At 40.3% G+C, this 26,696-nt stretch overlaps 1 protein-coding gene across 1 annotated transcript in view; it reads left to right on the top strand.

Annotated features, from left to right (window-relative positions):
- Positions 1-26,696, top strand: part of NPSR1 (neuropeptide S receptor 1) — a gene marked incomplete at both ends in the record, with an annotated part of 136,560 nt that overhangs the window by 75,921 nt on the left and 33,943 nt on the right. Inside the window, 2 exon segments of the mRNA XM_082846834.1 lie at positions 18,982-19,085; positions 24,453-24,546. Of these exon segments, the coding sequence (XP_082702960.1) occupies positions 18,982-19,085; positions 24,453-24,546 (198 nt within the window).

Below are 26,696 nucleotides of genomic sequence, written 5' to 3' on the forward strand. Positions count from 1 at the left end.
CCAGGAATGTTTACCGTCTGGTTCTGCTCAGCAAGGCTCTCAGTCAGAGAACATAACTGATGTGCACAAAGCCGGGCCTCTTGCCAGCTCATGGAGCAAGGGCCTCTAATTCAGAGAAAAAGGAACTGGGCCTCTGCCAGTCATGTACCTTTTATGCTTCATACGGGCATCAGTCAGACCCTGATTTCAGGCTGACAAACCAGGAAAAATAAAACCGTCAGAATGCAGGCAGGCTCTTGACGGGGACTGTTAGCTTGGTAATGGAAGGGAATGTTATTGCTCTAGGCATTTGCATAATATTTATTGATCAAGCCTCCTCAATGCTACTATTCTTCCTGAGAGGTTCTGGCAGCGCAGGTGGATGGTTTAGGCTCCCATCACAGCCTCTGCACACTCAAGCTGGGCCACGGTCACTGACGCAGCTCAGGAATGGGGCAGGGAGTCCCAGTGTGACCAAACAAGAGGCAGAGCCTCCATCAGTGTGAGACTGGAAGTCGAGGTAGCTGGGTTTTACTCACAGCTCTGCCACCACCTCGCTGTGTGACCTTGGGCAAGCTGCCAGCACATTCTGTTCCTCTCTGCATTCCACACCACCTGGAATCCCTCCATTAGGGAGTCCCTCCTGGGCCAAGGTTTGAAGCCCCCATTAAAACGAAAATGCCGTTGTGAGAATTAAGTGCCTTTAGCCATTAGCTCCCGAGAATTAGTTTGTCAGTTTGATTTGTTTACAGCTGAGAGCTCTTTGGCTTTGGTGGGCTGACATGGGGGTGGGAGCAGGTGGGAGAAGGCTAAGTGGAGCGTTGGGAATCTCCTGCCTGGGAGTGGGATGGATGACACAGGGAAGGATCCTAGTGAGTCATTATAGAACCATAGACGCAGGTGCAACCCTCTCCCTGCAGTGCCTGAATTCTTGACAAGTGAACAGAGGATCTGCGGTTAATCATCTCCTCCTAAGGCAAGCTACTTGGAAGCTCCAAGATAATACAGAGAGAAGACCCTGGGCCCAGCCTTATATTAGCCTGAAGTCTAATGCTCCTCCCAGGTGACAGCCTCGAAGGGAAGGCGTGACAGGCACAGGCTGAAGTCAGGAGTGTGACCTTGAGTCTCCTCTTCTTCTGGATAAATCATGCCCTATTCCTTCCCTGCAGCCCTAACAACTCTGAGCCCCCTTTGTGGCTGATCCCGGCCTGATGTTTCTTCCAAAGAAACCTCCACCTTCGGTCTCAAGGAAACCTCTCAGAGGCAACGGCATTTACCTGCGGCAGTAAACTGCATGAAACATGGCAAAATGTCTTAAACTGCCTCTGGGTCCATCCATTTACCTCTCCCAAGGTCTCCATAAGCTGCTCAGAATCTCTTCATTCACCGCCTTCTAGCCTCTCTCTTCCCCCAAATTTCCTCCTGAACATTCCAAGGAAAAAGGGAAGAGGGTAGAAAAGAAAGTGAAAAGAAGAAAGGAAGGAAAGCTTACATTATTGAGAGTCTATTATGTTTCAAACACTTATATCATTTAATCTTTACGAAGTAAGTATACTTACTTCAGTTTTATAAGGTAGCCACTGAGACCCAAGATGTCTAAGTAAGTTGCCCGAGGTCACAGAGCAACTCAGTGGCCAACAATGGATTCAGATAGTGACTCTGTCACAGGTCAGGCCCAATTACAATCAAAATAATTCCTGTCCTCCTGAGAACCTGAGAGCCAAGCCCCAGGGACTCAAGGGTGGGGGCATTGAATAGGGCAGAAAGTGAGGAGGACACCAGCTGCTCATCACAGTTTGGCCCTGATTATAATAACTGCTCCAATTAAAGTTCAATTTTATCTCTTTAGAAGGTTTCCTTTATATTCCAAATCTGATGAGAAGTTCACATTCTAAAAATGCAAATCTGTTAGAATATTTAAAATTCAGGTCTTTGGTTACATCTTTTAAGAAGACTCTTCCTGCGTTTGCCCTTACTCTTGTGTCTATCTAATTTAATAACTAGAATTTTACTAGGTTTTTGGGGAAATGGGGGATAAAGAAGCCTAAGTTATGAGTCTTATCCATGAGTCTCTCACAATCTGGTTGGAAAGACTAGTAAATTTAATGACATAGACATATTAAATGGTGAGCCCTTCTCTCACTCTGGTCTAACAAAGCCCGGCTCATTCTTCAAGGTGCAGAGCTCAAGGGGTACCTCTGTGAAGCTTGCCTTATACTCTTGGTTCCTACTGTAGCAGATTTAATCAATTACTGCATCTTTTATACCGATATCATGTAATACTCTTTGATATTTTACACGCCTCCCTTTGACACTGGAATGTGAGCTACTTGAGGTCAGAAATAGAGTATTCTTTCTTGAATTCCCAGCATGGTATTTGAAGCTTAGCAGACAGAAATCAATAATTATAGACTGATGATTATGTAAATAAGTGCTAAATAAAGTGATGCAAATCAGAGACCTCCAGGGAAACCTGATGGAAACTTCATGGAGGGGGTAGAGCTTGCATTGAGTCTTAGAGGATGAATAACATTTGGGGTTGTTGATGCTGCCAAAAGTATAGGAGAAAGTTACCAGCTACAAGGGTAAGACAGAATAAAAGTCCAGAAATACAAGAATATCTTCCCAGATGTTTCATGGTGGTCCTGGTTTCAAATATCTCACCCTATTGTCAGACATTGCCAGCTTCAGAATAAGGAACATTGTTTCACAGAGAAGAGGGTGTTATTCTGAATCACAACCTGAGCTGAATGTTCACCATGAACAGAAGGCCTGGGGAACAGGACTGCCCAATGGGATACCTAGAGTTTTAAACACGAAGAAAGCATAGGATGACTTTATCTGGGGCCCAGCCATCTTGAAGCACTTAAATTCCCTTTGACAGTTCAACGAACATTTGTGGAAACCTTGCCAGGTCCAAGAGGGTCACCCAGCATCAGGACCCCTTCTCATCTCCTCTGCTCTACCTGACCTTCTCCTAAGATCCACTATCCCCTTTGCAGCAGGTGGTTGACTGAACATAAGACTAGGTACATCAGAACTTGCTCTCAGACAGAGGATTTTCAGGGCAGTGAAGGATACTATAATGACAGATACTTGTTATTATACTTTGGCGCAAACCTCTAGGATGTACAACACCAGGAGTGAACCCTCATATATGAGGACGCTCTGTACTTCCATTCGATTTTGCTGTAACCCTAAAACCGCTCTAAAAAAATAAAGTCCTTATAAAATAAAACAAAAACTTGTTTTCAAGAAAGAAGAAGAATAACAATAATAATGCACATATTACAAACAGGCGGACACGTTCTTATACACTCAGTGACTGTCTCCGGATATTCAGTTTGATGGTAACAGTGGCTGCTTCTGAAGAGGGGACTGAGTGACTAGGAGTCAAGAGCAGGAGGAGGGTGCCTTTTTATTTTTAGGTTTTATTATTTTGTCAAAATACGCAGTCTAATCCTGTGCAAGCATTTACAAGAATCAACTGATGAATTTTCACAAACTGAACACACCTGTGTAACCAGCACCCAAACCAAGAAACCGAGCATTACTAGCTGCCCCCCAAGCCTCCTCCCATCAGCTTCCCATCATCACCCCTCACCTGCACCCAGGGTAATCCCTGAGGCAAAGGTGAGATTTCTCCTGATTCTGTACCATACCTAGATGGAATCTAGGTGTGTGCTTTGCTGTCTGGCTTCTTTTGCTCAGCATTTGTCCAAGAGATTTGTCATCATTGTTGCCTGTAGTTATAGACCATTCACTCTGTTGAACGGCATTCCATTGTATAATTATACCACAGTCGATTTCTCTGTTCTACTAGTGATGGGCATTTGGGTAATTTCCAGTTTAGAGCTATTATGACTATTACTGCCTTGAACATCTCAGACTCATTCTTTGCTGAGACATTTATTTTTATTATTTGTACTATTTGAATTTTGTATTGTGTGTTTGCATTACTTCTTTTAAAAAAGCACAGAAAACATGTTTTAAAAACACCTTCTAGGGCTTCCCTGGTGGCGCAGTGGTTGAGAGTCCGCCTGCCGATGCAGGGGATACAGGTTCGTGCCCCGGTCCGGGAGGATCCCACATGCTGCGGAGCGGCTGGGCCCGTAAGCCACGGCCGCTGAGCCTGTGTGTCCGGAGCCTGTGCTCCACAACGGGAGAGGCCACAACAGTGAGAGGCCCGCGTACCGCAAAAAAAAAAACCCAACCAACCAAACAAACAAAAAAAACACCTTCTAGGGCATTTTAACTTGAATCACAGACTTCACTCCTTCCCTGCTGACAAGTAAGCAGAAAAATTAATAACAATAGCTAATATTTATTGAATGCTTACTGAACCAACTCTTTGCAAAACAACAAAAAACCTTTTTATCTTCTCATTTAATCCTTCAAATTATCTGAGCTATAGATACTCTTTTTTTTTTTTTTTTTTTCAGTACGTGGGCCTCTCACTGCTGCGGCCTCTCCCGTTGCGGAGCACAGGCTCCAGACACGCAGGCTCAGTGGCCATGGCTCACGGGCCCAGCCGCTCTGCGGCATGTGGGATCTTCCCGGACCGGGGCACGAACCCGTGTCCCCTGCATTGGCAGGAGGACTCTCCACCACTGCACCACCAGGGACGCCCTATAGATACTCTTATCACTCTCATTTTTGACCTATGGAAACTGAGACTGAGGGAGTTTAAATAACTTGCCCAGAGTCGTAGTTAGCAAGCAGAGTTCAAACACAGGCCCTGACTCTTGTACTTTAACCTCTGGTGCGCAGTCTCCATTAGACAGGGCTGGGCGTCCAGGGAGCCGGTCAGAAGTGACGAGGAGGAGCTGAAATACAGCAGCTCCAAACGCACGCTCAGCCCAGCCCAACAGCATGGATTGTTCTTTTCCCCATTCACGTCCTAGTTAATCAGATCCTTTTGAACATGAAAGAGAGTGAGACTGGATTTTGGCTAAGGTGAAGGAAGGGAATCTGTCCCATCTGATACCTTCAAACCTCTCCAATGTAAGCCAGCAGGAAGCACTTCAGTGCAACCTGCATGGCAATTTAATAATTCCCCAAGAATGCCAGAAGATTTGTAAAGTCACAAGCAATCTGGATCCACCAGCACTTGGGCATAATAAAAAGAGCAGGAGTCAGCCAGCTCTTTCTGTTAAGGGCCAGATATTAAACATTTTAGGCTTTGGGGGGTCATATGGTCTCTGTCTCAACCAACCACCTCTGCCTTTGTAGCATGAAAGCAGTCATGGACAACATGTGACTGAATGGGCATGGCTGTGTTCCAATAGAACTTTAGCTGTGGATACTGAAATTTGAATTTCATATAATTTTCATGTGCCACAAAAAATTTTTCTTCTCTTGATTTTTTTCAAAAATTAAAACATTTTTAAAGATTCTTCATCTGAGATAGATATAAGTCTTTATATTTTATCTTTTTTATTAGAGAATCCTTGATATGAAATTACTGAGTAGAAAAAAATGTTTTCAAAATTCTTGAAAAAAAAAAAAGATTCTTAGTCTGACAGCTGTACAAAAACAGGCGGCAGAGTCTAGAGATCTGGGTTTGAAGCCTGGCTCTACCATTTATTATTTCTGTGGCTTTCAAAACATTACTTAAATTCTCCTAGCTTCCTTCTCTCTGGGGAAATGAGAAGAGCAGGAACCATGCATTCAGGTCCTCCTTTGTGGTTAGCACTGAGACGTGCTTTACTTAATTTAATCCTCATAATGACCACAAGAAGCAGAAATTATATTACTGCCTTTCTTTGGACAGTTACGGTGTTCGTTAGAAAGAGATTATGTACATAATTTTGTCTGCCCTGGCCTTCATTGTTTATTGAGGTTCATCCTCATCATATGCAGAAGTCTCTATGCTGGTTCAATGATAGTGTTCCTGCTTCTTCTAAGATTCTGTGATTTTTTTTTTTTTTGAGTATCTGTAGTTGTACTGCACTTTAGAGTGAATCGTTTCATCTGATTAGAATTATTCTATTCAATTAGAAGTACATAAAAGTCCAATTTATACTCCAAATTTCACTGAACCAAAGTTGAATGCACACTCTGAGTGGTCACTAATTCTATTTATGTGCAAAGTAGAGTTTGGCTCAGATACATTCATCCAAAACACTGCATTAAATAAGAGAATGTCTGTGAGTTGCCTAGCACAATGCCTGGCACAAGGATAGGCTGCCAATATTTGTCCCCATCCTGCTTAAAGACAAGGATCAGAATCAGAGAGCTATTTCTTGGGAAAGGCATCACCTGGAAAGTAGAGGCCAAGGCACTTCTCTACTTCCAGGCTCATCTTGTACTCTTCCCAGCCCCAGGCCTGAAATCAACCAACTCCAAGGAGCCACGTAGACCAGGACACATTTGAGTGAAAGGGCTACAGGAACTGTGAATGTTCTAGGGACATCAGCTTATATTCTCAATCTAAGCCCAAATATCCTTTCATACTTCAGTGATTCTCAACTAGAAGCAGTCCTTGGGCATTTAGAAATGGTGGGGCATTTGGAGTTATCACAGAGTCCAGGGATGCGAAATTTCCTGTAATACACAGAGCCGTCTAGCCTAAAAAAGCATGGCTCCACAAACAGCATCCCTGCTAACAAATAGCTCTCCAATCCCTGAGCCACTCATCACAGCTCGTCTATCTTGACTTCTGTTCCCTCAAGTATCGGCTTGGTTCTACTCCCCTTGTCAGGCACTCAGTTAACTTAATCACCACCCTCTTCTTAGTGGATGCCAAATGTATTCAATTAACTACCGTGCCTTACAGCAGATAAAACAGCCAGTCTTTACTGTTGATCTAGTTTAATCAGAGCCTCAACCACTTATTTATCAATTATTTTCAGAAAACTATCTTCCAGAAATTGGTTACCTTACAATGAAGCCCCTTTCATTTCCAGTCCATGCAGCACTCCGTCTAGTCATTCAGCCCTATTCATTGCATCACCCCCAATCAGAGGTACTCAGGGTTTACACCAAGCGTTTTACCAAGCAGTTTACATGCATTATTTCATTTAACCTTCACAATAGCCCTATAAATCACGTACTCTTATTATCATATTTTTACAAAGAACCTGATGTTCAGCATGGTTAGTGACATGCCTAAGATGGCACAGCTATTACGGGGCAGAACCTGCATTCAAATCCCTACAGTCAGGCTCCAGGACCCATGCTGCATCCACTGCCTATAACACGTAAGACATACCCAATAAAATGAGAAATACAAAATAAAATATGAGAGTCATGGAAAATATTAAACTATACAGAGACAACAAAATCAAAAACAAATTTAAGCTTTGAGGTACTACAAAGTTACTGTGACTGAGCATATTTCATTCTGTGCTTCCTAGTAGCCAAAACTAAGGGTAAAAACTTCTCAGATATGATTCCTTCCAGCCTTGAGGGAAATGCACCATAAGATGTTTCCTGAGCATGAACACTGATTCTGTGGAGCTTATATACAGGACTTGGATAAGACTTCAGTAGAATGTTCTCAACAACATCTTTACAGTAAGTGAATCAGTGATTCTCACAGACCTTCAATAGGATCTGAAAGCATGAAGCCTGTTGGAGGACAGAGGGAATGAAAAGTGCCCAATGAACTGAGAAGGCATCTTTTTTTTTTTTTTTTTTTTTTTTTTTTTTGCGGTACGCGGGCCTCTCACTGTTGTGGCCTCTCCCGTTGCGGAGCACAGGCTCTGGATGCGCAGGCTCAGCAGCCATGGCTCATGGGCCCAGCCGCTCCGCAGCACGTCGGACCTTCCCGGACCGGGGCACGAACCCGTGTCCACTGCATCGGCAGGCAGACTCTCCACCACTGAGCCACCAGGGAAGCCCCCTGAGAAGGCATCTTGTAGACCAAAAAAACAAGGCAGGAAGCTCCATATACACAATGGATCCGTTAATTATAGGGTAACTTACTCACAGGATGGGATCAGGTTCAGGCAGACAACGATCCAGAAGCATTCGCAGCTGTAGTCCACACTGACGAGGGGCCACTGAGATAACTTTATAGTTAATCTAGGGTATGGGGGTAGGTGCTTGGAAACAGGACATGCATTCCTAACTTAAGATTTATGGATGGGTAACTAGTCTCACGGATGGGAAAACTAGTCTCATGGGCGTCAGGAATATATCAGCAAAGGTTTTCATTGTTTGGGGATTAACAGAGCATAGAGGCTACCTGGTACTCTATGATTATTAAACAATATATATTAACTACAAAGCCTTCGATGACAGAGAAGTGCACAGTACAGTCCTGGGTAGGGTCAGTGAAACAGGATATTTGCTAAGATCTTGGATTATGCAAAAGGGCAGCCATAAAGACCATCCCAAGACAATGAATGATCTTGTGTCCCTTCCTGCCTTACTTCCTGTTACAAGTTGGATTCTTTGGGAAACAGACGTTAGAATAGAATTAGGCATGCAAAGGTTTTGGGGGAAGTAACACCTATGAAAAGAAAAGGAAAGAAAAAGGAATGGTCAGGAGGCCCCATCAAAGCATGATGGCAACCTACCAGATTCTGCCAGCTCATTAAAGGATTCCCATGTTGCATAGAAATGACTAGACCCTTCTACCTGCACCTCAGGCACTGGCAGAGCTTGGATTAAGAATAACATGATCTCAAGCTGAGGCAAACCTTGAGAATCTAACAGCTGGAGGATGCCAGTGAACCACACTCCTTGCAGCTCAACAGCAATTTCTTTCCTGAAGAGGGATCTGAGTAGTGTATCTCCGTGTCTGCCTCATGTCCCTATGTACAAATTTATACCTGGTTTCAGCAGGATGAGATGAGAACCAAATATTTCTTGTTACTATTGACCACTTCCGTTCCAACCTGTTACGACTCAGCTGTCCTTGGGCAAGAGTGCAAAGGGGAAAAAAAAGACATTCAAAGAACTGTCTCTTGGATAACTGCAAATGGAACTCCCCACCCCTACACTTAGATTTCTAAACATCCCAGGTCATTGATGTCAATTCTTCTTACTAGGAAAACACAATCTCATTAAAAGAGGAAACAAGTTGTCCATTTCTTATATTTATACTGAGTCAATTTGAGTCCCGTGTTGTGCAATGATGACTGAGTACAACCCTGTCTCGAGAAATTTCCCCTTAAAATGGAGTGAAGAGGAGAAATAGCAGTGACTCAGTGCCTTATCTTCCCTCATTTCAAGCAAACATTTTCTCTTGCTGAATCTGATGTTTGCACGTACCAGTGTAAGACTTCTTCACCACTCAGCAATGATCAGTGACCCAGGCTGGCTAGTTGGCCTAATTCAATGAGATTCTTGGCTTTGGAACACAACAGAAGCAAAGGGAATAGGTTTTAGGAGGACTTGGGTTTCTTTAATTAGACACATGATTTTTATTTGTTTGGTGGACCAATGGAGAAAGGAAGACATTAGTGGCATTTTATGACTTGTTAAGACTAATTGAAAAATCTCAGGAACAAAGCTTTCTGTGAAGAGAGTGCTCTAATGAGAATGGATGTGATGATTATTTACCTAACTGAGCAGTAATGACCGAGGTACAGGCCACTTTCCCGGGATTAATAAAGAGCTGGGGGGTGACAGTTTAGGCCATTAAGCTCAGCTAGTACTTAATCTTGGCGGAAGGACACAGTGCCAGAATCATATTAGTACTGTAAAATGAGCCCAAAGCTTAAAGACACAAGAACTTACTTTTTTGAGAAATAATTTTAATTGGCAGTTAAGCACCTGACATCAGTTTGGGCAATGCAAGTTCTATCATTAAAAATCTTTCACATAATGTCTTGAAATCTTGTTTCATTTAGAGTGTTCTCAAGCATATGGTTGTTAAAAAAGAAAAGTGGGAGAGAGTGGGATCCTTAGTAATACCAAAAATAGTTTCTTGTACAACTGCAAGCAAACTATTATCACCTCCTCTGCTTTAAAAACAAAACAAACAACACTAAAGACATTGAATTGAGCCAGAAGCATCAAACCCTGGAGATTCACAGTTGAAACTGTTACCCAGAGTGTCCCTACAGTAAAACCAGAGCACCTCTCATCCGTAACCCATAGTTGGAGCTAAAAGGATCTTACATTATCAGACATGTTGATGTTATAAATATTGTGTTTGTATTCAATAGCCCCTTATCCAGTGCAACAAATGTTCATGTACTACTCACTTACCAAGAAAAAGAGTTACTCAGCTTGCTAGGTGTTCATTGTTCCTATAGTTCTGCTCTGCATGGGAAAGTTCAAACATCAACTCAGAGCAAGTAAAAATCTAAGAAGTGGAGCCTCAACTTGCTCTGTATGCAGAGTGAATCCTACCCTGGTGGCCTTGCATTTTCAAGACGTTTGCAAATCTGTTTTATAAGCCAACGGTTCCTTCTTTATCTAGCAAGCACTGAGTATCTTGCAAGACACCATAAAAAGGGATGAGACTATAAACATGAGTAAGGCACAGCCACTGTGCTCTTGCAACCTAGCAGAGATCTTAGAATCGAGAGAGCTCTTTTAGAAATCTGCTGAGGGATCAAATCATGTTCTTCCTTCCAGCATCTGGATTCTGTAATCATTATCTTAATCTACATTGAAGGAGATCGTTAATGTGGCTCAGTCTGCTCTGTGGCACCACCTCTGCTGCAGCCAGCCAATCAAGCAACAGCAGTAATAATGTAGCCATTCACTGAGTGGAAAGTTACCAAGCTCTTACCACTAAATAAGACAATGTTAGGGTCCGGAGACGTGAAGGTGAATAAAAGAATCTCTATCCTCCCACGGTATAGCGGAATTAGAAAGAAAATTTTAACATGTTAATGTGTTACAGGTACTTCGAAAGTAGGGTAGGGAGAAGCCCAGAAGAGGGAATCAGCCAATCTCAGTAGTCTTCAGGAAGAAGAGAAGAAAAGGCATCATAAAGGAGGTAACATTGAACTAAACCTAAAAAAAGTTAGGAGATGTCCTTCAGGTAGAGGTGCACAAAGAACCTCCTAAGTCTAGGGACCAACATAAAGAAAGGGGCTGGCAGAGGGAACAGCTGGGGATAGTCAAGGGAGGAAGGGCTTCTCAGTAGAAGCTCTCTCAGCTACATCTTAAGTGCCTCACTGGATTAACTAACACTTCCACTCTTTCTGCAAACTAGCAGAAAACACCCTGACTAACTAGCATCCATGACAAGATGGATGGACCCTAATGAGCCCGTCCATTTCTGCTTCCACCTCTTGGGTTATCTGAGTCACAGATGTTTGTTTCTAGTCAGTTTATGCCAGTTGTATTCATTACTGAAATTATATAATGAACATAAACAACATTGAAGAGTTGTTGTTTCTGTGAAAATTAAGTTGGATACTTTGAAAAGACTTGACTTTTTTATTTTTACTGAGTCACTAAAAGAAGTTGCAATAGAATTAAGCCCAGAGAATGGAACTATAAAAGAATGAAGGAGGATTATTAAAAATCCCTACAATGAAATTCTGTCTCAAATTGCTTTGCTGATATCTCGAGTTCTCATTCTAATCTAAAGAAACCAGAACTGGCAATCATAAAAAATGCATTAGGCACACAAAAAAAGATGAGGCATAAAATCAAATAAAAGTCTTGGCCCTAGGTTAAAGAAAAGACAAATAAATGTCCGTGAATGTTTTATGTTAAGATATTTGAAGATGAGTTTGTGGGTGCGCTTCCTTTCTTTAACCAATGTTTTGACCAACTAACTGGATGTCACTATTAATGTGCTGGTTGAAAGGGTTTCTCTTGAAGTATGAATTTAGGATAGGATGAGAAAAGATCACACTGAAGAGAAAGGCAGGAAGGATCCCAAAGTCACAACAAGGCATTTGGAGTTTATTCTGTAGACCAGGGGTTGGCAAACTACAGCCCACAGGCCAATTTCAGCCCAAAGCCCATGTTTATAAATAAAACTTTATTGGGACACAGCCATGCCCATTCAGTTAGAGGAGTGCCCATGGCTGCTTCCACACTGCAATGGCAGAATTGAGGCATTGTTATAGAGACGGTGTGCAGGTATACAGGAAGGTTTAGGCTATGCCTGCAGGAAAGGCATGAAATGCTGCCCTCCTGCCAGTCACTTCTCTCAATAAAAGCCGTAGGCCACCGTGGGACCAAATTCTATTGCCCCCAAAGCACAGAGAAGGGCACAGAAACATTAAAAACCCTCAGTCTTTGGGATGGAGGTATAAAGCATCTGGTCCAGGATACTATACCAATGCCATTAGAAGTCTCCTACCACTAGAGGAAGAGATTGAAACTCTCTCCCACACACGACCCACCACAGATACAAGGCAGGAGTTTGATTGCCATGGGAGGGAGGAATTGGAACACTGAAAATGTCCCAGCCCCAAGGCCCAGGTGCACAGGTCTATGTGAGCCTGAGGCTGAGCCAGGACAAAACAGAGCATTACAACCACCAGCTTAGCAAGCATTGCGTGGTAAATCGTAACAGTGCTACAGGAATAGAGATGCATCTGAAAGCCGAGAGTGCAGCATTAAAACTCTCCAGTACCCCAGCTCCCACCATAACAGAGCATCCAAAGAGGAATTGGAAGCCTGTACAGGGTGAGGATGACCATAGCAACAATGTCATTAACCATTAGGGAAATGCACATTGAAGCCATAATGAGAGGCCACTGCATACATTGTCAAATGACTGAAAGAAAACATACAGACAATACCAAGTGCTGATAAGGATGCAGAAGCACTGAATCATACTTTTTCGGTGAGCATCACTGTGGTGCCGCAACTCCGTAAAACTGTTGAGCAGTTTCTCATGAAAAGCCATAATTACCCTATGGCCCAACAGTCTACTCCTGAGCTTCTACCCTGAGGACATGAAAACTTATGTTCACACAAAATCTTAGGAAGCCTGGAAGCAACCCAAACAGAGTGAGCTTATCCTCCTGTATTTGCAGGAGGCGCCATCATCTACCAGGGCCGCGTAAGCCAGGACCTTAACATTGGGTTGGCCCGAAAGTTCGTTTGGCTTCTTCCGTAAGATGTCACAAAAAACCTGAACGAAATTTTTGGCCAACTCAATACGTTGTCAACTTCTCCCTCTACCTCACCTTTAAAACATCTAATAGTCACCAAATCCTTCTTTTTTACCTTATAAAATACATGTCAATTTTGCATCTTTCTCTATATTTTTACTCCAATTTGATATATACTAGGTACCAGCGATTTCTTTTTCTTTTTTTTTAACATCTTTATTGGAGTATAATTGCTTTACAATGGTGTGTTAGTTTCTGCTTTATAACAAAGTGAATCAGTTATACATATAAATATATCCCCATATCTCTTCCCTCTTGGGTCACCCTCACTCCCACCCTCTCTATCCCACCTCTCTAGGTGGTCACAAAACACAGAGCTGATCTCCCTGTGCTCTGCGGTTGCTTCCCACTAGCTATCTATTTTATATTTGGTAATGTATATATGACCATGCCACTCTCTCACTTTGTCCCAGCTTACCCCTCCCCCTCCCCATTACCTCAAGTCCATTCTCTAGTAGGTCTGCATCTTTATTTCCATCTTGCCCCTAGGTTCTTCATGACCTTTTTTTTTTTTTCTTAGATTCCAAATATATACATTAGCATACGGTATTTGTTTTTCTCCTTCTGACTTTCTTCACTCTGTATGACAGACTCTAGGTCCATCCACCTCACTACAAATAACTCAATTTCATTCTTTTTATGGCTGAGTAATATTCCATTGTATATATGTGCCACATCTTCTTTATCCATTCATCTGTTGATGGACACTTAGGTTGCTTCCATGCCCTGGCTATTGTAAATAGAGCTGCAATGAACATTGAGGTACATGACTCTTTGTGAATTATGGTTTTCTCAGGGTATATGCCCAGTAGTGGGATTGCTGGGTCGTATGGTAGTTCTATTTTTAGTTTTTTAAGGAACCTCCATACCGTTCTCCAAAGTGGCTGTATCAATTTACATTCGCACCAACAGTTCAAGAGGGTTCCTTTTTCTCCACACCCTCTCCAGCGTTTATTGTTTGTAGATTTCTTGATGACGGCCATTCTGACCAGTGTGAGGTGATACCTCATTATAGTTTTGATTTGCATTTCTCTAATGATTAATGATGTTGAGCATTCTTTCATGTGTCTGTTGGCAATCTGTACACCTTCTTTGGAGAAATGTCTATTTAGGTCTTCTGCCCATTTTTGGATTGGGTTGTTTGTTTTTTTGATATTGAGCTGTATGTGCTGCTTATAAATTTTGGAGATTAATCCTTTGTCAGTTGTTTCATTTGCAAATATTTTCTCCCATTCTGAGGGTTGTCTTTTGGTCTTGTTTATGGTTTCCTTTGCTGTGCAAAAGCTTTTAAGTTTCATTAGGTCCCATTTGTTTATTTTTATTTCCATTTCTCTAGGAGGTGGGTCAAAAAGGATCTTGCTGTGATTTATGTCATGGAGTGTTCTGCTATGTTTTCCTTTAAGAGTTTAATAATGTCTGGCCTTACATTTAGGTTTTTAATCCAGTTTGAGTTTATTTTTGTGTACGGTGTTAGGGAGTGTTCTAATTTCATTCTTTTACATGTACCTGTCCAGTTTTCCCAGCACCACTTATTGAAGAATCTGTCTTTTCTCCACTGTACATTCTTGCCTTTATCAAGAAAAGGTGACCATATGTGCGTGGGTCTATCTCTGGGCTTTCTATCCTGTTCCATTGATCTATATTTCTGTTTGGTTTTTTTTTTGGTGGTACACAGGCCTCTCACTGTCGCGGCCTCTCCCGTTGCGGAGCACAGGCTCCGGACATGCAGGCTCAGTGGCCATGGCCCAGCTGCTCCGCGGCATGTGGGATCTTCCCAAACCGGGGCATGAACCTGTGTCCCCTGCATCGGCAGGCGGACTCTCAACCACTGCGCAACCAGGGAAGCCCTCTATTTCTGTTTTTGTGCCAGTACCATACTGTCTTGATTACTGTAGCTTTGTAGTATAGTCTGAAGTCAGCAAGCCTGATTCCTCCAGCTCTGTTTTTCTTTTTCAAGATTGCTTTGGCTATTCGGGGTCTTTTGTGTTTCCATACAAATTGTGAGATTTATTTTTTAGTTCTGTGAAAAATGCCAGTGGTAGTTTGATAGGGAGTGCATTGAATCTGTAGACTGCTTTGGGTAGTATAGTCATTTTCACAATGTTGACTCTTCCAATCCATGAACATGGTATATCTCTCCATCTATTTGTATCATCTTTAATTTCTTTCATCAGTGTCTTATAATTTTCTGCATACAGGTCTTTTGTCTCCTTAGGTAGGTTTGTTCCTAGATATTTTATTCTTTTTTGTTGCAATGGTAAATGGGAGCATTTTCTTAATTCCACTTTCAAATTTTTCACCATTAGTGTATAGGAATGCCAGAGATTTCTGTGCATTAATTTTGTATCCTGCTACTTTACCAAATTCTTTGATTAGCTCCACTAGTTTTCTGGTAGCATCTTTAGGATTCTCTATGTATAGTATCACGTCATCTGCAAACACTGACAGCTTTACTTCTTCTTTTCCGATTTGAATTCCTTTTATTTCTTTTTCTTCTTTGATTGCTGTGGCTAAAACTTCCAAAACTATGTTGAATAACAGTGGTGAGAGTGGGCAACCTTGTCTTGTTCATGATCTTAGTGGAAATGGTTTCAGTTTTTCACCATTGAGGACGATGTTGGCTGTGGGTTTGTCATACGTGGCCTTTATCATGTTGAGGTAAGTTCCCTGTATGCCTACTTTCTGGAGGGTTTTTATCATAAATGGGTGTTGAATTTTGTTGAAAGCTTTCTCTGCATCTATTGAGATGATCATATGGTTTTTCTCCTTCAATCTGTTAATATGGTGCATCACATTGATTGATTTTCGTATATTGAAGAATCCTTGCATTCCTGGGATAAATCCCACTTGATCATGGTGTATGATCCTTTTAATGTGCTGTTGGATTCTGTTTGCCCGTATTTTGTTGAGGAGTTTTGCATCTATGTTCATCAGTGATATTGGCCTGTAGTTTTCTTTCTTTGTGACATCTTTGCCTGGTTTTGGTATCAGGGTGATGGTGGCCTTGTAGAATGAGTTTGGGAGTGTCCTCCCTCTGCTATATTTTGGAAGAGTTTGAGAAGGATAGGTGTTAGCTCTTCTCTAAATGTTTCATAGAATTCGCCTGTGAAGCCATCTGGTCCTGGGCTTTTGTTTGTTGGAAGATTTTTAATCACAGTCTCAATTTCAGTGCTTGTGATTGGTCTGTTGATATTTTCTATTTCTTCCTGGTTCAGTCTCAGAAGGCTGTGCATTTCTAAGAATTTGTCCATTTCTTCCAGGTTGTCCATTTCATTGGCATATAGTTGCTTGTAGCAATCTCTCATGATCCTTTGTATTTCTGCAGTGTCAGTTGTTACTTCTCCTTTTCCATTTCTAAATCTATTGATCTGTGTCTTCTCCCTTTTTTTTTTTTTTGATGAGTCTGGCTAATGGTTTATCAATTTTGTTTATCTTCTCAAAGAACCAGCTTTTAGTTTTATTGATCTTTGCTATAGTTTCCTTCATTTCTTTTTCATTTATTTCTGATCTGATCCATATGATTTCTTTCCTTCTGCTAACTTTGGGGTTTTTTTGTTCTTCTTTCTCTAATTGCTTTAGGTGTAAGGTTAGGTTGTTTATTTGAGATGTTTCTTGTTTCTTAAGGTAGGATTGTATTGCTATAAACTCCCCTCTTAGAACTGCTTTTGCTGCATCCTATAGGTTTTGGGTCATCGTGTTTTCATTGTCATGATCTCTTTCTTGAACTTCTGCACAGTTCCCTAACAAATCTACATGGTAATTCCAGTACTGGAACTACCAAACTGATCTCCCCCTCCCTCCCTGCCACAACCACTACAGTAACTAAAGAAATCTATTTAAAACATGTCTGAGTACATAAACATTTAATTGTTCCCTCAGTATATGAAAAAACAAAAGCTCCTTTAATTGGCACATAAGACCCTTCCCTGGATTCTTGTCTCTCCATGCCCATTTCTTGCCACTTTCAAGCACCTATTTTATGCTTCAACAAATTGTTGTTGTTTCATATGCACAAGCCATTTAATTTCTCATCTCACTTTGTCTCACCTCCATAACTTTGTTCATGCTGTCATCTGTGCCAAATCAATGTCCTTCCCTCCCTTTCCCCTGACCTATCCTTACTGACCCTTCAGGGTTCAGCTCAGGTGTCATCTCATTTTGACTTCTCCCCACTCCAACCATATTCAGGCTTGGACTGGGAACCCTCAAGAACCTGTCAAAGGAACACTAAAGCATGCCGGGAGCTGGTTTTGGCTTTTCTGAGTGTAACAGTTTCCTAGAATCGTTCACAGAAGAAATTTTAAAAAGCAAGAGTAATACATGGAAGTAATTAAGCCTTTAAAGTGTACACTTTGTTCCTAAGGTCCTGTTGATTACCATTTAGGAAAGGCTTATTTGCATTGTCCTCAATTACTTAGGCAACTAAATAGCTTTTACTGATCAGATTGAGCAGCATTTGCTTAATAACAAATAACAAATGCAGTGGCACAGTCTATTGATAGTCTCCTCCCAGAGATGGGCTTATTTAAGCTTGAGCTCCAAGGGGAAAGTTTTTTTACTGGAGTGCATTATAACTGTTCATAGAACACTTAGATCTAGAGAAACATAAACTTGTTTTTTTTTTTTTTCTCATTATTTTTAAATTAAGGAATAAGTAAACCAAAAGAGCATATCCAAGTAATTCCAATGTCCATTCCACTCATACAATGAGTCCACATCTGCCATGAAAAGCTCTGTAAAATTCCTATTTGATCAAATCACAAGCCCACATCTCTGAAGACCCTGCTCTCATCTGACCTTCTCAGTTAGAACTTCTCTGACTATCCAGAACTGCTGTGAGATTTCTCTCCTCCAATATTTCTGACAATTTTCTGGTAGTTCCCATGTGCTTGCCAATGCTTCTAATTGTTGTTACTTATAGAGAAACAAAAAGGAAGAGACAGGCAGAACACTGGTGTTCAATATAAAAATGCCAGCTGGGGACTTGGCAAGAGGCAGGCAACACCAGATCATGGAAGGCTTTGATGCTAAACTAGCGGCTCAGACTTCACCCTATTAATGGTGAAGATCCAGAAAGAGAAGATTTACCCTCCTGCCTCTCAGGTCCTGGACAAAGTGTTATAACTCATCTCCCAAGAAAGTGACCCTAAGTCAGTGAATCAGTCTTAAGTTCCAGTCCTATTCATCAATCAGCAGAGAATCCCTGAAGCACTGTTTTGAGAAAGATTCTGGACCACATAATCAATTAAAGATATTTGTCATGGGGATGGGGGGAGAAGGAACTTCTAGACATACAGCATATTTTACCATAGCTTCTGGAGACATCCGTACAACTTATATAATCTGTAACTTTAGAAATGAGCACAAAATCTCTAACCTTGGTCTCATATCTTGGCCTCAATTCCTCTGTAGTTTAACCAACTAAGTCAATGAAATTGATAAATCATGCACTTGACTTTTTCCAAAGGTGGATTTGAAAGGGGAAAGAAGAAGAAAGCAGAGGAAACTGGGGAAGGGGGCTGTACCTGGATGTAGGGAGGTAACGAGAGGTCCAAGTTGTAAAATGATGGGTGCAGAAAGGGAAATTTTGAGGGGCTTCATGAGAATAAATATTTTCCTTTTCTCAGTTTTGCACTGTATTGATCCTCACACAGTCCTTGTTTTAGTACAGGTCTAAACACCTTTAAAACTCCTCTCCTCTGACTTAAAAGGTCAACTCTGTGATTAATATAATTCCTCTTTAGTCATTTCAAAACTCCTTCCTAAGTAGGTACATCTGAGTGGCGAGAGGCTCTAGTAATAAAGTCAAGTAACTCCTGCCTTGTCTTACATTCCCTTAACGGCCACCTAACAAATCAGAAAAAAAAAAAAAAAATCTCCCAGGAATTCATTTCTACTGTAGCATAGCTGCAAATTTGAAAGAGGCTGAAATCAACCACTTGGGTGTTTTTGTTAGACTCTTTCACAGGACTGGTTAACATCTTGAGAGATATCATTGGGAGATTCACCGGAGACTTCATGGCACCTGATCTGGTTTGCCGAGTAGTCCGCTATTTGCAGGTATGTAGCACCTTCCAAATGTGATGAGACAAACTGACACCAAAATTAGCTCTTGGATTCTTCATAAGGAAGATAATATAAAACCCTGCACTCTGATGCAACAAACTGCTCACTTCTTCCTAGTTGAAAGGAGAAGCAAAATTTCTAAGATTTCTTTCATGGTTTTTTTTTTTTTTTGGTTGTTAAAAATAATACCTATATAAAGAAAATACAAATAAGAAACAATAAGAACATAAACATTCATATTTCAAGCATTAGGTAAAATTTCTGGGTTACTATTCCTTTTGACGTATTCTGGCTGTCTTAGTCCATTTAGGCTGCTATAACAAAAATACCACAGAGTAGGTGGCTTATAAAAAATAAACATTTATCTCTCACAGTTCTGGCAGCTGGAAATCCAAGATCAGTGTGCCAGCATGGTCAGGTGAGGGCCGCCTTCCAGACTGCAGACTTCTCATTATTTCCTCATACACTATGACCAAGTGGGGTTTATTCCAGGTATGCAAGACCAGTTCAACATTCAAAATTCAATTGATGTAATTCATAACAACAAAAGGTAAGAAAAGATTATATGATCATATCAATAGATACAGAAAAAGCATCTGACAAAATCCAATACCCCCTCATGATAAAAACTCTCAGAAAACTATGCATAGAGAAAAGCTTCCTCAACTTGAAAATAAACATTTACAAAAAACCTACAACTAACCTCATACTTAATGGTGAGAAACTAGAAGCTTTCCTCTTAAGATTGGAAACAAGGCAAGGATGTCTCCTCTCAACATTCTTATCCAGCATCATACTGGAAGTTCCAACTAATTCCAAAGAACTAGAAAAAGAAATAAAAGGTACATAGATTGGGAAAGATGAAATAAAAACATCTTTGTTCACAGATGAGAAGTTTGTCTACGTAGACAATTAAGTGAAAAACAGCAAGGTTGCAGAATACAAGGTTAATATACAGAAGCCAGTTGTTTTTTCATATACCAGCAATAAACAATTTGAAGTTAAAGTTAAAAACACAGTACCATTTATGTTAGCACCAGATATATGAAATATTTAGGTATAAATCTAACAAAATATATGCAAGATCAATATGAAGAAAACTGGGAAAACTCTGTTTTAAAAAAATCAAACAATATCTTAAAATGTATAGATATTCCATGTTCATAGATAGGAAGGCTCACTATTGTTAAGATATTAATTCTTCCCAATGTGATTTATAAATTCAATGCAATCCCAATCAAAATCCCACCAAGTTATTTTATAGATATGGACAAATGCTGAAGTTTAAGGCAAAAGACACAGAATAGCAGATACAATATTGAAAAAGAAGAACATGGTTGGAAGATTGACACTATCTGATTTCAAGAATTACTATAAAGCTACAGAAATCAAGACAGCATGATATTAGAAAAGAATCAACAAACAGATCAACAGAACAGAATAGACGGCCCAGAAACAGGTACACACAAAAAGTCTAACTGATCTTTGACAAAGGAGCAAAGACAATTCAATGGAGAAAGGATAGCCTGTTTAAGAAATGCTGCTGGAGTCATTGGACATCCACTTGCAAAAATAAATAAATAAGAATCCAACCAACTTTACACATTTCACAAAAACTCACTAAATATGGATCACAGACTGGAATGAAATATGCAGTACTATAAAACTACTAGAAAATAACATAGGAGAAAATCTAGGGGACTTTGGGTCTTTCAATGATTTTTTTAGATACAACATCAAAAGCACAATCCATAAAAGAAAAAATTGAAAGTTGGGGTTTTATGAAAATTTAAAATTTATTCTCTGCAAAAGACACTGTCAAGAGACTGGAGAAACAAGGCACAGATGGGAAAAAATATGCAAAACATACATTTGATAAAGAATTTATATCCAAAATATACAACAAAATCCGAAAACTCAACAATAAGAAAACAAACAACCCTCTTCAAAATGGGCAAAAGAACTGAACAGACACTTCACCAAAGAAGATACACAGATAACAAACAAGCATATGAAAAGAAGTTCAACATTACATGGCATTAGGGAATTACAAAGAAAAACAACAATGAGATACCACTACACACCTATTAGAATGGCTAAAAAAATTTTTTTAATTGAAGATATGAAATGGTACTGAGAATGTGTAGCTACAGGAGGTCTCATTCATTTCTTGTGGGAATGCAAAATGGTACACTTTAGAAGACAGTTTCATAGTTTCTTATAAAATTTAACATACTCTTACCATACGACCTAGCAATTGTGCTCCTAGGTATTTACCTAATTGAGTTGACAACTTATATCCACACGAAAGCCTGCACAAGAATGTTTATAGCAGTTTTATTCATAATTGCCAGAATCTAAAAGTAAGATACCCCTCAAAAGCTGAATGGATAAATAAGCCAAAATGAGCTATCAAGCCATGAAAAGTCATGGAGGAATCTTAAACGCACATTGCTAGGTGAAAGAACCGAGTCTAAAAAGGCTACTTTTGTATGATTATAACTACATGACATTGGAAAAGGAAAAACCATGGAGACAGTAAAAAGATCAGTGGTTGCCAGGGATTTGGAGGGATTGAATAAATAAAGCACAAGGGATTTTTAGGACAGTGAAACTCCTCTGCATGATACTGTAATAATGGATAAATGACATTATGCATTTGTCAAAACCCATGGAACTGTACAACACGAAGAGCGAATCTCAATATAAACCTTGGACTTTAGTTAATAATAATGTATCAATATTGGATCATCAATTTTAAAAAACTGACCACACTAACGTAAGATGTTAATAAGAGGAGAAAGTGTGGGGAAGGGGGGCTAATATGGAAACTCTCTGTCTTATCTGCTCAATTTTTTCTGTAAAAGTAAAATTGTTCTAAAAAATAAAGTATATTGACTTTTTTTAAAAGTCGGTTCAGAGATTCTACTTTAAATGAATCCAATCTGGCATTTTTCTAAATAAAAATTTTTAAGTTTTCTGCATTTAAGTCTCACTTTTCTGCAAGAATTTTTTTGTTTTTTTGGTTTCATATTTCCTAGGTCATTTTTGTCAGAATTGAGGGTGGGGTAGTGAGAATTTAGACATATGTCCTCAAGCTGCCATCTGTTCTACAAATGGTATCCCATATGTTGTTGACATGTAGAATTTTCATTGTTGACATTTATGAATTGACTATAATTATACTTTAATTTCCTTCTTGACTCAAGTTAATTATAAGGGTGTTTACATTTCCAAGTGGTATTTTAAAAAAAAGAAGATACTAATTTCAGCTTTTACTGCTTGTTGTTTTAGATATGTGAATTGTATAAATTCCACTTTTTGGAATCTATTGAGGGTTTTTCTTCTTGGTAGTTTAGTTTATGACTAATTTTTGAAATATTGCCTAGATATTTTACAATAATGTGTATTATTCTTACAGTTTGTTTAATTATTTCTACCTATGTATTATTGTGTTTTTTTTTCCTCTGTAGAACTTTGAACATCTTAGTTATATATTTAGTGTTACGTTACTTGTTACATTTAGGTTTATTAATATTCTATTGCCATTGTGTCTTGTATCTATTATCACTATAAATAATCCCTTTATTCCATGTAGTGCTTTTTGCTTTGAATTTAATTTGTCTAACAGTAGTACTGTAATGAATGCCTTCTTTTAGTTTTCAGTTGCTCAGTATACGTTTGGTCATCACTCTATTTTTTTTTTAACATCTTTATTGAGGTATAATTGCTTCACATTGTTGTGTTAGTTGCTGCTGTAGAACAAAGTGAATCAGCTATACATATACATATATCCCCATATCCCCTCCCTCTTGCATCTCCCTCCCACCCTGCCTAGATGTTTGAAGACTCCTGAAGTTAAATACTCTTTTTGACTGTGTCTCCAAGTAGATCTCTTTTTATTGACTTTGCCTGCTCCTCTGGGCACTCTACTGTGACCTTTCCTCCTGCTTCAGATTCTGAACTTGTGTGAGCCATCTCACTCAACACAGCCGCGGATGCCACCATTCTTATGACCGTCTCATCACAACATTCTACCCGATGGGGTTCTGCCCTTGGGAGCTCTCCTTCCCATCCTTCTCTGATGCCATCTCTTCAACTGAGTGTGCCCAGCTTTAACAATTCTGAATTCATGGATCCCACATAAAAATCCCAGTTTTCTCTAAGGAGACAGTCATCTTAATTTTGTTGTTGTGAAATTTGGCCATCATTTATCTCTCTGACCGTTCATCACCTTTTTAGCAAGACTAGCATTTCTTCTTATATCCCTCAGAGGAGCCTTCAATCTCTGATCAGTCTTCAGAACGCCCTCCCTATGGCACCTTCTGCAACACTGATGCTGGGATGCATTTGTGGTAGTGTTACAGAGGTAAAAATAATAAAGAACAACGATGTAGTTGATCGTTGTTTGTCTGAGCCAGGGAATGAACAAAAAGATACAAATTCAGACAAAGGTTACTACCAAAGTCATGTTATTTCTATTTCATCTTATAAGAAATTCAGACACTCACCCTTAGATTTCGCTCTTCAAGTTACTTTTCTACCACTCTGAATTTGACCCAAAGGTTACAAAGCAGTGATATGGCTAGACTCCTGGTAGAAATGAGGCTCAAAGTTATTTGAAAAATTTCCACCCTGATCATCCTTTCAGGGGTATTTCATTTAATTACCTTTTGACTATGTTCTTCACAGAAGAGATATTAACCTCTTATATCCCAATTTCCTTCTCTGCAAAGTATGCAAATATCACTAAAGGGCATGGGTAAGCTTAATAAAAGAGAGGGTGGGAAGGAAGAAGAGGGGACCCAAAGGCTGACCCTAGTGAACAGCTCTGCTGCAGAAGTGGATGAGGAAGGGGAGCTCTGAGAGTGTCAGCACAGATGGTGATAAATGATTCAAAACAGCACATGGGCTCCCTGAAGCCAGATCCCTTCTATCATCTCTCAACAACTCACATTGATAAAAGGCAAATGAATGTTTGTTTCTAATTATTCTGGAATGTCAATTGTGGCAGAGAAAATTAGTTTAGCTTTAAAAGTCAATTACAAACACATGTACCACGCAAATGTCAAGAGGGACTGATCCTTGGAGAAATGCAGCGTCTCCGAAAAGCCAAGTGAATGAGTGAGCAAGAGAGAGCTGGAAGCACTCTCACTTGTCACAGCTAGCAGTGCAAATCCCAGCACCACAAACAGCAATCTTCTTCCTGACATGGGAGTCAGTCATTCCTGTCCATACTCCAAACGTCATCCATCCCTTGGCTCAGTGCCAAGGTTTCTAAATAGCACAAAATGCTCTTCTTTCCATGATGTGCATTTCCTCACCTCTGTGAGGCCACTCACCTCTCATTTCTGTCTTCAGGTTGTGCTGCTCTATGCCTCTACCTATGTCCTGGTGTCCCTCCGCATAGACAGGTACCATGCCATCATCTACCCCATGAAGTTCCTGCAAGGAGGTGAGCTGGCTCAAACAAGTACGATCCTTGGGTGAGGGTTTTCACTGATATTATCCTCTTAGTAATCGTCTTTTCCTCCCCCTTTCTTCTCCTCTTCCACTTCCTCCCCAACTTCACAAGTCTGATTGTCCAAAAAGATGTAGAAAAGAAAGTTTGGGTGCCTGGGAAAATGCTGATGGCTTCTATGGATGGCCAAGAGCCACTAGGAAAGGTGCTTTGCTGGGCCTACTTTGTGACTATTTACCTTGACGCTGACGCTGCCAGGTTTTTGTTTTTAAGAGCAGTGTCAACATGCATACCTATCCAAACTAATGAACACTCCCACTTCTACTTGCTTACTTTGCAGAAAAAAGCACCTTGCTCTCCTTACCCTAAAACCATGGAAATAATTGGAAAGATGTTTTAATTTATAATTATAATAGAAACAAGGAAAACCCTCTTTGATCCAGAGGTAGCAAAGAATCCCTGAAAGAAGGAAGCAGATGGGTCAGAGGGAAGGCTGAAACCACACAACCCACAATACACACAGATGATGATGCAGCAATATGGCAGAGGTCTTCCTAAATAGATCGTGTAAATGTCCAGAGCAAGAAGGACTCAAGGAAACTGGCAGGATGATTCCTGGAGTACAATGAGGACATTTCATCACAGCACATCTCCCTTCCCACTGCTCTTCCCCTTCCCAGGCGTGCAGGAGGGATGGAGGTCTCTGCTTCCAAGTAGTGGAGATATTGGATTTGGAGAAACAGAGTGGGGCCCTGGGAAGCAATGACAGCTTGGAGAGATGGTGGGTACCTAGTCACAGGACTAATTGTCCATTCCTCCACCCACAGGCAGAGCCCACTTACCTCTTTGACCCCCAAAAGCAAATAAGAAGCCAACATACTACACTTTCCCAAGCAGGCTGTGAAAATGATAAAATGAAGAACCTAATAGGAAACCTTGCCTACAAAAATGAGGTGCAATCAAATATCACAAAAAACGTGACAAAAGCCAAACTGTGGAAAATAGATAATACGTTTAAAATACCATTCTGCAGAATTTACAACTAAGGAAGCAAAATTAATAGAGCAAGCAGAACTTTAGAATAAGTAGAATTAATGTCATCAGATACTACTAAATACATCAGGCAGTACTGACACAGATATTTTGAATGGCAACTTAATAATATCTAATAAAATATAAAATGTGCAGCCTTTTGACATAGAAATTCTACTTCTTGGTATCTTCTCTGGACAAATACTCACATGTGCGCATGCACACGCATGTGTTGTGTGTTGCAGCATTGCTTAGAATAGCAGGAATTCAATGCTAACCTTGCTGTCCCTCAATGGAGGAAAGGCTAGCATCCTATGTAGAAGTTTCAGTAGATTAGGTTCATTGATTGCATACTATGTGCTATTTGTGATTCTAAGTTCTTTACATATGTTAAATACTTTAATCCTCACAACAGCTCTGTGATGTCAATTCTATCATTATTTGCATCTTAATCTGGGCAATTACAATTCAAAGAGTTAAAGTAGTTTGCCCAAGGTCACACAGCTAGTAGGTGCAGAGGCAGGATTTGAACCCAGATGGTCTGGGTTCAGTTTAGGTGTCCTTGATTACTGTCTCTCAGTGAGGAGGTGGCAGAGCCATGGAGAGTAATATGCATTGACATGAAAATATCTACATCATATATTGAGTAATAAAAACAACATACATGCAGTATCATACTGTATGATAACATTATTGTAAAGAAAAACTCAAAACAATGCTAGATATTGTGTACAGACAGAGAGAGAAGAGTGTGAGAGAATGCAAGAAAAAGTGAGGTCTCAGAATAATAAACAACTGCCTGCAAAAATGTACACCAACTAGTCCTCACGTCTGGGGATGGGAGCTGGACTCTCCATAGAGAACACAGGGACTTACGTGCCTTTAGGGAAGTTTTATACCAGAAACATATCAGTGTGTTGTGTGCAATTGAAAGTAATTTTAAGATCGAATTTATACCTGTTTCTCAGGCTTTTTTAGGTTGTGTGAGTGTAGGAAGGTGTGCAATTCGCACCAAGCTTTCCAGACAGTGTCATGCTCTAGCATCTTCTCCGGCAGAGAAGGATGCAGGGGAGGGCACGAGGGTAAATGGGAGAGACATTTTATGATATATG

The sequence above is a fragment of the Leucopleurus acutus genome (assembly GCF_964270905.1).
Source record: "Leucopleurus acutus genome assembly, chromosome: 9".
Lineage (NCBI taxonomy): Eukaryota > Metazoa > Chordata > Mammalia > Artiodactyla > Delphinidae > Leucopleurus > Leucopleurus acutus.